At 36.6% G+C, this 14,305-nt stretch overlaps 1 protein-coding gene across 1 annotated transcript in view; it reads left to right on the top strand.

Moving 5' to 3' along the window:
• The window catches only part of EYS (eyes shut homolog), a 728,533-nt gene that overhangs the window by 343,730 nt on the left and 370,498 nt on the right, over positions 1-14,305 (top strand). The window contains exons 19-20 of the mRNA XM_035543068.2: positions 3,149-3,273; positions 7,778-7,902. Coding sequence (XP_035398961.2) covers positions 3,149-3,273; positions 7,778-7,902 — 250 coding nt within the window. The remainder of the gene's footprint in view (positions 1-3,148; positions 3,274-7,777; positions 7,903-14,305) is intronic.

Below are 14,305 nucleotides of genomic sequence, written 5' to 3'. Positions count from 1 at the left end.
AATGTTTCTTCGGGCTTGATTCATCCAAGCGCCTGTAGCCAGCACCCTAATAACTCAGCCCTCTTTCTGTGTCTGTACAACTCCCTTAGGTTAAGAGGTCAATTCTTCACTCTACTAATGGGCAGAACCTGAGACAGCTAAACCCTCCTCCTGAGTGAATCTTATTTCTTTTAGCTTGAACTGTGTAGCCAGACCAGCTGCAAGCTTGCAGATTGCCTTTATACGGTGTCCATTACAGGTCCATTCTCCAGCCCCTGTTACCCGGCTCCCTGGGCAATGCCCCTCTGAGTTTAAATGTCGTAGCTGTGTTTTGCAAAAAATAAATCAGTCTTCCACAAGCACAGACAGAGTCTTTGCTCCAGAGCTCTTTCTTTTATGACCTCTAGATGAACATGGCTTCATGGGTTTCCTAGATATCTTGGGATTGATTTAAATATGAGATAGGTCTTAGCAGATGGAATTAAATTCTGAATACATCATTTTTTACATAAAATCAGCAATATTTTGCTGCTGCCATTCAATACTGAAAAATTGAACTTATGTTAATAACTTCACAAGTTTATAAGCTCAGCCATCGCAATGTATTATCTTTTTTATCAGAAGAGCTCTAAGAGTTATTTGCTGAAAATAAATATGCATTTATTTATAAAGGTACACCCTGTGTTCTTTTTTGTTAAATAGTATTCAGTATGCAAGGTCTGAAGTGGTCATACGTTGATATGTAAGCTAAATGCCTCTTTTTCATTTGCAGACTGGTGATATCCCAAGCTCCACATACAACTGTGTTCCAAAGTATTCCATGAGGTTTAATGCCTTTATGCCATTTACAGCACAAGAACTGTTCTCCATATGTATTTACACTTTAGGGGACTGTTTTATTTACATTCTCTTGTTTCCATCCCTCCTAATCGTCAAAAAGAAATGACATAAGGGAAGGAGGAATGTGGAGAGCCAGAACAAAATATAAATATATTTAAAAAGGAGCAAGAATGAGGTGAAGTGAGAGCAAACAAAAATTTCAGAAATGATCAAAGTGCTTGTCATATCTTAAGAAGCATTAACTTCATTAACACTCGGTAAAACATAAAATTTATTGCAATTTTTAAAAAGTGATTTGGGAAAGTTACTGACATTAAGGTGATGTTTTGTGACTTGCAAATAGTTACCAGTAGCATGCTTACCACTAGTGGTTTCATAATTGCTCAGAAACATTCAGTTAATAGAGTGCCTGCCTCTGCTGTCATCAGCATCATTTGTATCTAATTATGCTATCTGAACACAAGCAAACAATGTTGTGGTATTCTAGCATTAACAAAATAAGCAAGCAAACAAAAAAAAGCCACCTCAGTATCTGAAATACTTTCAATGTTCTTAAACACTCCGAGTTAAATGATTGACCTAGGAAAAGGAATGTATTCTGCAGATTGATGACAACTCATAGCAAGTATACACATAGCCTATAAAAATGTGCCCACTAGAAGATGCCAACCAGAGATTTCTTAAAAAAGACCTTTAAACTTTTCTTCAATATTTGAGTTTTACACTCAGAAGAAAAAGCAAGCCCACTCACCTTATATATATGTAGGTATAGTTATTCTGTCAATAATTTTTACATAATATATATTCCAGTTTGTTTTACTCAGTTTTTGTTGTTTTTTTTTTGTTTGTTTTTGTTTTTTTAAAGCAGTGTCTACAAACGTACCATAGTACAAGGTTAAAGTTAGCTGTGTTTAAAAGTCCCTTTGTTTAGCTGTCATGTTTTTCCAGTAGTTGCCAACAGAATGTTAGTTGCATTATATTATAAGCTTTCATCTATCTGGTCATCCTTCCAACACTTAGGAGAAGTAAGAGAAGTTGTTCTTTTTTTTTTTTTTTTTTAATATGACATATAGCTAGTGGAAAGACAAAGATATCTGCGGAAAATGTTTTAAACTTTCGGTGAGCAGAATCATCCTCTGCACCCCATAATCCCCTGAGTACAGAAGAATCCTAGGGTTATTAGAGCAAGATATGGAAGTTGGGTGGGTTGAATCCAGTTCTAAATCAGATTTTGATGTTTGGCAATTAGAATATATATTGTACTATATTTTGCTTAATGTTTTGTGGCCAAAAAGCAATACAGGTCACCTCATGGCTCACTCACTCAGCCTCATCCATGGCTTTTCTCTCACACTTTATAATTAGATACTTGCAAAATAGTAATGTGTGCTTCAGTTTGAACATTTTCCAAACAGTATGCCAGCACTGTCTTCTGTAGCTGTTGTGGACTTTGGAAAATCTGTTCTGCTTCATTGTCGTGGTAGATTCCAAATTCCCATTACCCAGAGTGCATTCCGTATAAAGTGAAACAAGTATGTTCTAACAGTCAAGGCAGAAATCAAAACATAATTACCAATACATAATGTAATGATTCGTCAGGAAGTGTTACATATACCTATTTGGTGATCCAGCCCCTTCTCTTCTACTTTAAAATCTGGAAAGCAAGCTAAATGCTGCAGGTACTTAGTTCTATCGATGTGTTTTGTATTCACCCCATGTGGTATCCTGAGGAGTAAGTGACATGACTATTCTAATTTATTGAAAGGCAATCTGTTAATGTACTCATCTTTCTCTAAGTGGGGCATAAACTTTTACGTTCTTCATTAGAAACAAGAAGACATGCAAGATGTGCACTACCCAGCTGGTAACAGTAGTTTCTGAATACCTTACCTCATGTGAAATATCTGTGTACAACACATCTCAACATCTCTTAACAAGCAGTTTTCCAAACACAGACTGCAGTTACTTTGCCAATTAAACTATTTTAGTAGACAGTCTCCCAAAAGCACATTAAGAAAGGTTTTTATTTACTCACCATGCTAGAACCAGTAAACTGAAATTGAGACTGTTAAGTTTGGTTGTGATCCAAATACTATGGTTAAAATACAAAAAATTTGGACAGGTTTTGCCATCGTAAAACCCTAAAACATTACCAAGGATTACATTTTGAAACTTGGAAGAGTTGCAGTAAAATAAGGAAAAACAGAAAGGAATATTTGAGATTATGTCTTGTTAATGTACACAGATGTTATGAATTGTTTCCACACAAAGTATATTCTATGTAATGGTTTATGCATAATGTAACACGTTGTAATGTTATTTGCTTCAGGTGTCTTGCTGGATTTTCTGGACAGTTTTGTGAAATAGAAGTTAATGAGTGTAATTCATCACCTTGTCTACATGGTTCAACCTGTGAAGATCATGTCAATGGATACACTTGTAAATGTCAACAAGGTAACTGACATTTGACAGAGCAATCTTAAAGAATGATAGTTTTGAATTATCAGTGTTAGTACTGAGAAAGCTGGTAAAATATATCTGGTTCTTATATGTGTATAGTCCATAAGGTACAAAAAGAATAACTATTCTTTGACAAGCGTTTTTGTATGAAATCTAAAGAGAATAAGCATGTCAGAAAGTCTTAAAACAGTTCATTAAGAGAGTCTGAAAAATTATGTAGAGATGGGTTTATTATGTGTGGTCTTCACAAACGTAGCTTACAGACCAACCAGTAGGCACTGTATAACAACTAGATATTTAAACTATCTATGTGTATTAGACATTTTTTTTCTGCAGTCTGTTTATTGGATCACCAAATAATTTTCTTCATTCTAGTAGTCCGCTCATCTAATTTTTACATTGTTGAGTTAAAGGGTAAGGAAGTTTGGCAGGCCCTAAGCCCTCGTGTGTTCCAGCTTGTCTTCAGGTATCAAGGGGGCTGGGGGCAGCTGTCCTTAGATTCTGTGTGGTGCCCAATTTGGTGTTATAAGCCTGGTCGCATTCAGTATATTATATATATATATATATTATATTATTATGATCACAGAAGCACAAATAGCACAATATCGCAGTACTATAAATCTGGTCACATTAATTATATTGAATAATCATGATCACAGATGCACAAATAACACAATGCACTTTCGATCTAGTAAATGACTGGTGTAGTTTATTGAAGCAATGGGAGTACAGGTTCCTTTGGATTGCTGGTGATAAACACCCTGTCTGCAAAGCACATGCAAATACCACGAATATGACAAACACAACCAACTGCACATGTGCTAACTTATTAAACAACTCTATAGAGGCTGTTAGGTTTCCCGGGGAAGCACTGGATATAACCGAGAGTTTGAATCTCACCCAATAGGTGTCCGTATGGGGTGGAAGTGGTGTCTTGCCTTGCATTTTCCTCTCTTGAGCCATTTTTATACTATTTTCTTATTTAGGAGGAGCTTGAGTGACTCTAGTCACACATGTCTGTTGTGATTGGTACAAATTTTTCTTGCTTTTGTTTTAAAGGTATAGGCTCTGAGAAATTCAGAGCACGTGCTCAGTGAGGGGTGGTCGCACTTTGGAGGCAGGTAGCCTTTGGGATGGAGGTGTGTTTTGGCATTATAATGGGATTATAATGAGCAAAGTTCACCCAGAGGACATGATTTGGTTATCAGTTAGACTCAGATCTGGCCATGCAGTCTACCAGTTCCACAGTCACATCAGGTTCCCCATCCCTGCAGTGATAGCACAGACCCAGGCCGCGGTGTCTTTGCTCCACCCTCCGTGCTATATCACTTAGAGTCAACACACCAAGCTCCCCTCATGTTACCAATACCTAAGGTTGCAGCTATATTGCCAAGGGGACTATCATGGAACAGATTCCTTGAATATCTGCCACATTTCACCCTGGATGAACCTCCTCTTAAGAGGTGGACATACGTTTAGCCCCAATAAGTCACCTCCAGCAATTATTCCACATACATATAATTATTTCCATGCTGTTTTTTCATTAAAAACAAACAACAACAACACATCAGATTTTAGGTATGCAAGAAAGTATGCAAGCACGTGTGTATATAGCAAGTCCATATGTACAGTCTATTTAGTTATTTAATCGGTACTAAGGAAGGATATTTTAATGCGTAAGACTAAAATGGAAGCACTTGTAGGGCAATCTATCTTTGGCTTACTAGGACCTCATTAATTTTAGGAATAAACTTACTCCCAGATGAAACTTTTTATAGCAACTTTTTTTTTTTCCCTTATTGTCCAAGAGACACTCAGTAATCCATAAAGATGCTATACTCTTGGTGTATGAACCACTGAGTGAAAAATTTCTTGAGTTCGCCATACAGAGGGCCAGAATTCACAATCATAACAGTCCCTTTTGATCTTCAAAGTTTGAGTCATCACCTATCTTTGGTAGCATATATCTTTTTTCCTCTCAGCACTGTTGTACAATGGAAATTCCACCTGAATAAAACTGTACGTCCCCTCAGGAAGCTCTGCCTATTACTAAATAAGGCCACATACCACTTCACCAGTACAGATGACTTAAAAACTAGTAAGATGTATTTTTTGATCATTACTGTGCCTCATGTAGAATATATGGTCAAGTTCAAAATGTTTCTCCCTATTTTAAAGCTACTGATAATGTAAGTATATTTGAATACAGACATTTTAAAATTGCTTACCAGCCAAGGGCTGTAACTGCTGCCTCTGTGCAACTTACATGGAAATGTTTGGTGTAAGCAGAAGAAGCTTTTTCTTAGGCGTTAGATCTCAGTCCTGCTGCTAACATGATTTAAACACATTTTAAGCCAAGTGTAAGCTGTTGTTCTTTTACCTTTGTTTAACAATAGCATTCTTTAGTATGGACAAAAGATCTCTGTGTGGTTTCTCCACTAGGAACATAAACAGTGAAAGAATCACGTGTTAGGTATATATATAATGGTTGAATACCTTTTCTGTTTAATTAATGTGATACTATCTTTTTTTTGAGTTCTATGGCTTCTGAAGTGGCTGGAGGTGAGAAAGTTATAGCTCAGAAAAGGAATGAATTTGGAGAAGGGGAACCTGTGGGAGGAATAGCTTGTTGTAAAGTTGCACAACTGAAGAAAGGGATTGGAAGATAAAGAAAAAATACCTTCCAGATACATGAAGTAGAAATACTTGGAATAAATCTGCTTTTGTGGCAGGCTACCTGCATATGATAGTTCTTTAATTTCTCTACTGACCTTCATCTGTAGAAATAAGGAGATGTCATTGAGTGTTTTTACATCTGTAGAGGCAGACATAAGAAGGAACTTTCCGCAAGGCAGGAAGTCTGCAATATCCAACAGATCCATGGTTGTAATTTAATTAAATGGAAGAGGGATCATGGCAAGACAGAACTAGGAACAAGGCGATGACAGCAGCTTTCCAAAAACCTTCAGAGAACAAAATGAAGCATGTGGTGAGAGCATGTGTTACCAGAACGGGGAATTCATTTAGCTCTGACAAATCCATTCTTTAGTGGACCATGAATTTTGTCAGCTATTGTCCCAGTAGCAGGCCCCATACCCCTAGAATAACAAATGCATATTGAGAATCTGTGGCCACAGCTGCAGGCTGTTCAGGTGCAGAAGCGACACAGAGAGATGTAAACTATATTCTGTCAGTATCTCAGACAGCTCTAAAGCAACAACAGCAGCCACTGGAACTAATGGTGGCCTCACAACTGAAGTCTTTAGCTGTACTTAAAACAATGCAGCTAAAACAGGGCTGGAACATAACTGGTGGGTCCATTTGACGCATGCACTGAGGCAAACACATGATACAGGCGACTGGATTTGGCTCAGCTGAAGTCTGCTGGGGTTTTTGGGTTGTGAAGTCTTTTTGTTTGGTTCACTGGTTTGCTTGTTTGTTTTTTAGAAAGGGCAAAAATGAATTAGAGAAATAACAAAGCTGTAATGGATGTAGTTGATATCGTGGCAGATGGTGTGGAGTTCTTCAACAGTTAGCCATATTTTACACAACTCTGGGTTTGGATTTTTGAAGCAAATGGGCTGCAAATGGGTTTGACTTAGCCTGTGAAGAGCACGTTCAAGACAGGTTCAAATTACTGATTTAAACCCCAGGTTTTGGACTCTAATTTATGGATTTATTTAATTATAAAGTAGATTTTGTAAGAAATGCATATTACCAAAAGTGCCAGTAACCTGAGTGTTGAAGTATAAGAAGACAGTGTTCTTAACGGTATTCAAAGATGAACCTGTATTTGCTGAGAAGTTGTCCTCCTCAGTGATCTGGTATGGTAATTTGAGTTTCTTTTTATTTTTTTCCTTTATTTTATTTTAGGTAAACATGACTATTGTTATCTGTCTAAACCTCCGCTCTTCATTCCCTGATGTGACAATAACGCACAAATTTAACTGGATAAAGAGGTCAAAAATTAAGATAAACAATTCCATACTCTTTCGGTTTAAATTTTGGAAAATAATGTGGCTTTGGTTGCACTGTGCTGATCTGAAATGAGATTAGAGGTTTCAGGGAACATTTTACCCTTGACTATTCTTAGACACGAGAGATAACAATACAGATAATTCTGTAGGTGAAGGGCAACCTGTCAAGTCAGTTAATTCAGTAAGGCAAGAATATATTCAGGTTTTACTCTTGTTTGCTTACTTAAATCTGTACAGATATAAAAGTCAGCAAATATTAATGTTCCCAAAAGATTTTTTGTAGGGTATAGTTATATAATACATATAGTTCGGGTTCTGACTTTTTATTGTTAAACTTTCTTTTCTTCTTTGAGAAACCACAGTACAAAGACAGTTTGTATCTATTCCATATGACATAAATAGATGTGAGGATTGATTGTAGTTACCTTTTTTGTTTGTTTGTTTGTTTTGTTTTTTTTATTGATGTTCAATAAATGGATTTATTTTTAATGTGCTTTTATTTATTTGTTTTTTTTTGACAGGATGGGAAGGTCTGCATTGTGAGTTAGATGTTGATGAGTGCATATCCAACCCCTGCATACACGGCATCTGTGTTCAGAGAGACCCCGGTTTTGGTTATTCCTGTTTTTGCAAGCCAGGATTTGTGGTGAGATGCTGACATTCTTTCTTCTCCTTCTCTTAACCTGAATTATAATTGGTGCACAGAAAATACTGTATGTAATCCCTTTCCTCTTTATCCTCACTCAGATAAAACATAGCCTTTCAGAAAAATACAATATTTTAGTAATTGTTCTTTGTTTATTTTGTTTGTTTTATTAATGGGAGTTCTACTATTCCAGAGAACTAGTTACCTAATATTCACAAAAAGTAAAAAAGCTGAGTATATAAAGCGGCTTTGTTAGTCATCAGAGTACGCTAATGTTTTTTACATATATACAAAGATAACTCATGTTTCAAACTGTTGCATACAGACAAATATTTGGAAAACAAGTCCCCTGAAACTAAATCAAACAATTCCTTTGAATGCTTGATCATGTGGACTTCTGTCTTATGTTTTATTCTCTGTTTAACATAACAAAAAATCCTTTGATGATGGCTGAATGCCAGTGATGTTATTTACCTAAGGTTAAAATTTCCATGCTGTCACCACCATTTTATGCCAGCTTTTTCTGCTGTTGGAAATGTGCAGTTGGTATCTACAATTTGAGCTTGTGTTTTACCTTGTTGCACTTCAGGTTTAACTTACTAGTATCATTTAATAGTTTGGGGTTAGTAACAAGGAGAGTAAGGAGTATACAATCTTTTTTATTATTATTTTCTTGCTTTAGTCATTCTTATCTCTACAGCTCCAAACTTGAGATTGTTATTTGATTACCTTTTCTTTATAAATGGTAACAATGATGCTCATTTTAATGTGCTCCATTTGTTTGATGTATTGAAGACTGTGAAGTAGAAGGAACAGATCGTTGTTAATAGGATCCAGATTTATCTTCATACATTCTCAGCAGTCGAGTCAAGAAAGAAAGGTGTAACTTTTCAGACTTTAGCAAGTTTCAGGGCTTCTTTCCTCAGCAGAAGATTCTTACTTACCATCAATGAGGGAAAAAGTAACTATGAAATACAACAGAAAAAAATATTCTATAAAGTGAAGGAACTCCTGTCTATCTTCAGTTCTTATCAGGCATCATACTTGTCTCTGTTGCATGCCTGTTCCCTTAAGGGCACCTACGGTGTAGCTGGATATCCCAGCACATGTTGTGGAGCATGAGTGTTGAGTGGGCTGCTCCACAAGGGAAGGCAGACCAGGAGCCAAGGATAGCAGTGAAGTAGGCAAGGGCTGTGACCTTAGAGACGAGCAGTACCTGAACAAGGGAAGCAGAGCAAGTCCAGTGATGGCAGTAACCATGTCCATCCAAAAAGTCCAGGTGCTAACGGGCAAGTCCGTGATCACAAGAGAAGTCTGAGGTTAAGCCAGGATGTCAAGTCTGCAAGGCAAGATCAGGATCAGCCAAGTGCCAGGCTTGCTACAGCAGGCTTTAGCTTTATTGTAAGCTGTAGCTTTAGTTTAGGACTTTAGTCCGATGGCAAGGGCCTGAGCTTAAATGCAGTTTCTGAGCTCAGGTATGAAGGTCAAAGATGAGTCATCTCACAAAAATCTTTCTCACAGTTTAGCTCTTTTCACAGCAGGCCAATCCAAGGTTTCACAGCTGCAACATACCAGAGCTGACCTTCAGCAATGGAGCTAAACCCGTGGTGCGATGGAAAAGGGTGCAGGAGCAGACTGCAGAAAAATGATAGTCACAGGTTGATTAGGGCCTTGACAATAACATGTTCAAGTCTAAAATATCAGAACACTGTTGTGTTAATGCTTTTATTGGACATTACTAAGTCCTTCACACATGCAAACATAAACATTCAGACTGGAACTTGCCATTCTAATCAAACTTCAGACCAAGTGCTTATCTGTAGTAGTAAATGAGGAAAGGGTTGCCTTCTTTGCCTTATGTGGTACAAACTTGTGTGGAAGCCTTCATAGGTAACTGAAACTTCCATATTTTCTGGAATTTTACATCCACTTCCAGAATAAGAGGGTAGGAGTTCCCTGAGTCTATATCCATATTTGCCACAGTACAAAATCTGGAGAAAGGATTCAATGGAACCTTATAACAATAAGTCTTTCCTAGATCCCTAAGACCCATCATGTCTGAACAAAGCAGTGGAAATGCATCCGTTTCTTTTTTTCCATTTTTTTTTTTTTTTTTTGGTTAGGACTTACACCTGGTGGTAATTTAAATGAGAAGAATATCCCTGCAGCCTAGATTTAGGGAGAACCAGTTGTTCCACCAGCTTCTCCCATTGTTCCTCCTCTATTTGCTTTAAATGCAGAATCACCATTCTGGGATCACTAGCTCCTTTATTTATAAAAGTTATCCCCATAGAAATCCACATGCAAAGGATTGTATGGAGGCAGAGATTTTTTTCTAAATAAGGTAAACTTTTCTCAAACTCCTCTAAAAACTAATATATAGAGGATAAAGACCAGTCTGAATGTCTGAATTTAATGCATATAATCTAAGTTTACAAAGAGACTATCCAAAGAAGGAAGAGAGTAACCCATAAGAAGGAACATACATATCTTATAGGGTGGATTTTGCAGAGTACAATGGACACAGTTGATACTTCGCCACACTCCACAGCAACTGCTATCATTTTTACCTCCAAAAGCAGGCTGGCATTGAAAACAAGGTCAGGTGATGATGAAGGATATATCAATTGAGGAACACAGTCTATTTATTTGGAAAATAATCATATTTTCATGTTAAAAAAACCTCCTTTTGTTCATTCAGTATTTAAACTCCTACACGAACAACCGTGGTGGAGAAAATTATGGTACTTATTGCATATTTCTCACCAAAAGAAAATCTTCTGAATGCCAAATAAAACTATCAGAAAACAAGTATAAAATTTGTAGGAAGAAATTATTTTTTCACTCAGTGCAAAATTCACTGGTGTCAGTGTTTCATGATACTGCATTGACCAAAATTACAAGTAAGTCCAAAAATGGGCTAGAAGGAAGATAGCTCCATCATTATTTAATCTGAATATTACCCTGATCCTGATCTGAATATTACAGAGAGGGAATCTCTGAATTACTCATTGCCAGAAATTCGAATATTTAGGACATTGTCAAAGACAAACTCTGCTTGCTTTATTCCTGTGTTTTTCCCCAAGCATTCAAGATTAGCTCATTGATGATGGAGCTGGATAGATATTTGTTTTGACCCATTGAGGGAGTCTTTCCATTAGTATGTACCTTGGGCATTAACTTACAGTATGTCACAGAACAGGCTCTTAATGAATGAGAAAGCTGCAAACCTCTGAGGTAGCTGGAATTTAAGATGTCTTTGCTTTTATTCTGTTATGCACTGTTCCATCTTCAGTCCAGATTCTGCTGTGCTTTGGGATTCCACAGTAGAGAAATAAAACCGGAGAAACAGAAAAACGTATAACGTGTCTGTCATCAGTGTGAAAAACAAGGACACCTAGGGTCTAAACGTCTCAAGATGATGGGTATTTTGTAAACCCCTGGTGGATTCTGTTTCCTAACAGTGAGTTAATGTGTGGTGGAAACAGTGGAATTCCCAGAGGAATTCCCAGTGGAACTCCAGCTAAAGTGTAGCATACACAAATCTTCTGTAGTGTATGTACGCAATGCTATCTGAAGCATGGGTCATAAAGTAGGGATCATGAAGTTTCGCAGAAATTTTGAGAATAAAAGCATAGCTAGTGGTGTATGGCATAAATGTTTACTTTTTAAATTGAAAACATCTATAGAAGCATACCTACTTTTAAATACAAATCTGCAGTATCTGCCTTCAGTGAAACTGTTAAAGCACTTAACTAAAGCATTTACAGTCACTTTCAAGGCTATCAAATTTATCTATGACTATTCAATGTACCCTTCATGCATAATGGAGGTTATCCACATCTGCTTTGTTTTCGTGAGTCATAAAATCATAATAAAATACATTAATAAGTAATAAAAATACACTAATTTGTCACAACGAAAGTCAGAATGAAACATAAGTTTTATGGGATTAAGAAAAAATATTAGGCAGAAATCTTATTTACATAATAAACTGATCATTTGTGCTTTGTATGGAATTGGAAGTAAGCAAGGAAGAAACATTTTTTTATCCTTGTATGGAAACCTATAAATCTATATATAGGATATAAACTGGCCTGCTGTTCCTTCATGTTTGAGAATACTAATACAGCAAGCAAGTATATAGGATGCTATGAATTTACCAGTTAGCTCATCTGCTTGCCAAAATAAATTAAGTGCTTGATTGAAACAATCTTGGGTGTACCTAAATCATACCAAGACCTCCATTTAACCTTTTCCATTTCAAACACTGAATGATTTCAACTACTTATAAAAACAGTTGAATTTCTATGTTCCCATTTCTGCCTTTTTCTCTTGTGTGTCCTATTGTTTTCTAATATCACGTACAATGTAGTAGAGTTGATAGAGATCTCAGAAATATGTAAGTTGTCTCAAGTTCTGTGAAAAAAACAAACCAGATAGACAAGAGAAACTGTTTAACTATCTTGTTTTAAGGAAAGTGTGCAATGAGCACGTGCTTATTGAACACTACTTGTTTTTTTCTTACATATGCCCCAGTTCCAGGAGAAGCTTCAGTTGGAACTCATCTCTCTTAGATTTTGAACACGAGATACACACTTCATAGGATATCAGGCTTCAGTAGCATGTAGTATTCAAAGAACATGTTTCCTGAATGCATCAATGTGGCTTGCACTGAGAATGTAATTTCTGAGGCTAATGTAGTAATTATTCAACATCATTAAAACATTTGTGATACCAGTTAAATGGTTTTCACAATATTTTCCTTGGTGATACAAGTATTATATTAATGTTTCACCACTTCCCTCTCTATTCTAGGAGGGATTCCGTATTTTGGGTGCAAACGAAGCCATAGAAATATAAAATATAAAGAATATAAATATAAATAGAAATATAAAATATAAAGAATGTGTGTGTTGAAAGAGTAAACGATCTTTGTTTATTATTCGTGGTCTAAATAATGTTTCAGACTTTTCTGGATTTAGCAGATAGGTCGAATACAATTTGAAATGCAGATGCCTAAATTCAAGTATCTGCACTCGGTACCTGTACTCACATTATACTAAATGAAGTCCTAGTCCAAAAGGATCAATGGAGCACAAAGGGTTGTTTGGCTGTCCAGACACTTGAAGCCTAAATATGAATCCCCATGCCGTTTTGGGTTTTCCCTGGCTTACCACTACCACACAGAAGACAGGTTTTCTGTATTTTAAGTACAGGTTTTCTATATTTTTTGTGTTAGATCTGCCAACACCATCTAGCTTTCTCATGAGAGCATCCCAACACATGGCTTCCAAATCCAGTTCTGTGTCTACATTAAGATATTGATTAGATTCTGGAACTTTCTTGACTTAAAGAGTGATCTAGTTGCCTAGCCATAAGCATCTAATACTACTTCAGACAGTCTAGAATATCCAATATATCTTCATAAGGCAGTCAGATTAACATATGGCCTGTGAGAAACCTGTAACTCTTGGATTGTCAGCTGGGACTCTGACGAGGTACTCATCAATTACAAAAATGATACTAGGCACCCACATTTAAGCAGTTAACTTCCTCAGAATCTGCGTTGACTTTAAAGGGAGTTTAGACTCCTAGCATGATTGCAGTCACTATATGACACCCACATTTGAATGTCCGTTTTAAAACAAGTCCCAAACTTTATGTCTAGGCTGCTAAATTAAGAAACAGAGAGCATTTCCAGACACCAAAGCTCACTGAATGATTTATATTGCTTGATGTACCTGTGTAGATGTGAATGAACTTGTTAGATCTGATCTGGTGTGGTTTCGACATGTACCACCTAATACTTTCACAAACAACTCCAACTTGTCTCTGATACATATTTCTGATTATTATCAGATGACCTAGAAGACATTCAAAGTTTCAAAGAAGACATTCATGTTTCAACAACTTAGATTCAAGATTGTTAATGAATGCTATTTGTTCATTTTCAAGCCCTTCCAAGGCTTGAAAATATGGCTGGCCCCAAGTCTCTCTCTGTCAACAGTTGTTTAAAGCAGCAGATACGAGGCAGAAAAAGAGCTAAAACTGTGGTTTCATTATGTAGCCTGGAAATCATGATGGTAAAATCATGGCCAAGCCCATTCAAAAACCCCATAGATTATTAGAAAACCATGTAGGATTACGTGTCAGATTATACATGGAAAGAGTTTTCTGTCTTTCAGAGATGACCCTGCATATTTTAAATGGCTATCCAAATGCGTAAGATCCCTCTAAGTTAGCTAAGTTAGCTCCCTCTCTTCACACAGCCCATTAGTTCATTACAACAGAAGTGAAAATAAAATGAACTCAGGCCTGGCTTCAGCTTATATTTATTTCACACTTCAAGAATGCATTTAATTCACATAATTATTGCTGTAAAAGAAATGCCTTATTTCTT

The sequence above is a fragment of the Cygnus atratus genome, chromosome 3 (assembly GCF_013377495.2).
Source record: "Cygnus atratus isolate AKBS03 ecotype Queensland, Australia chromosome 3, CAtr_DNAZoo_HiC_assembly, whole genome shotgun sequence".
In the NCBI taxonomy this organism is placed as follows: Eukaryota; Metazoa; Chordata; class Aves; order Anseriformes; family Anatidae; genus Cygnus; species Cygnus atratus.
This window is presented reverse-complemented; position numbering and strand designations above follow the sequence as displayed.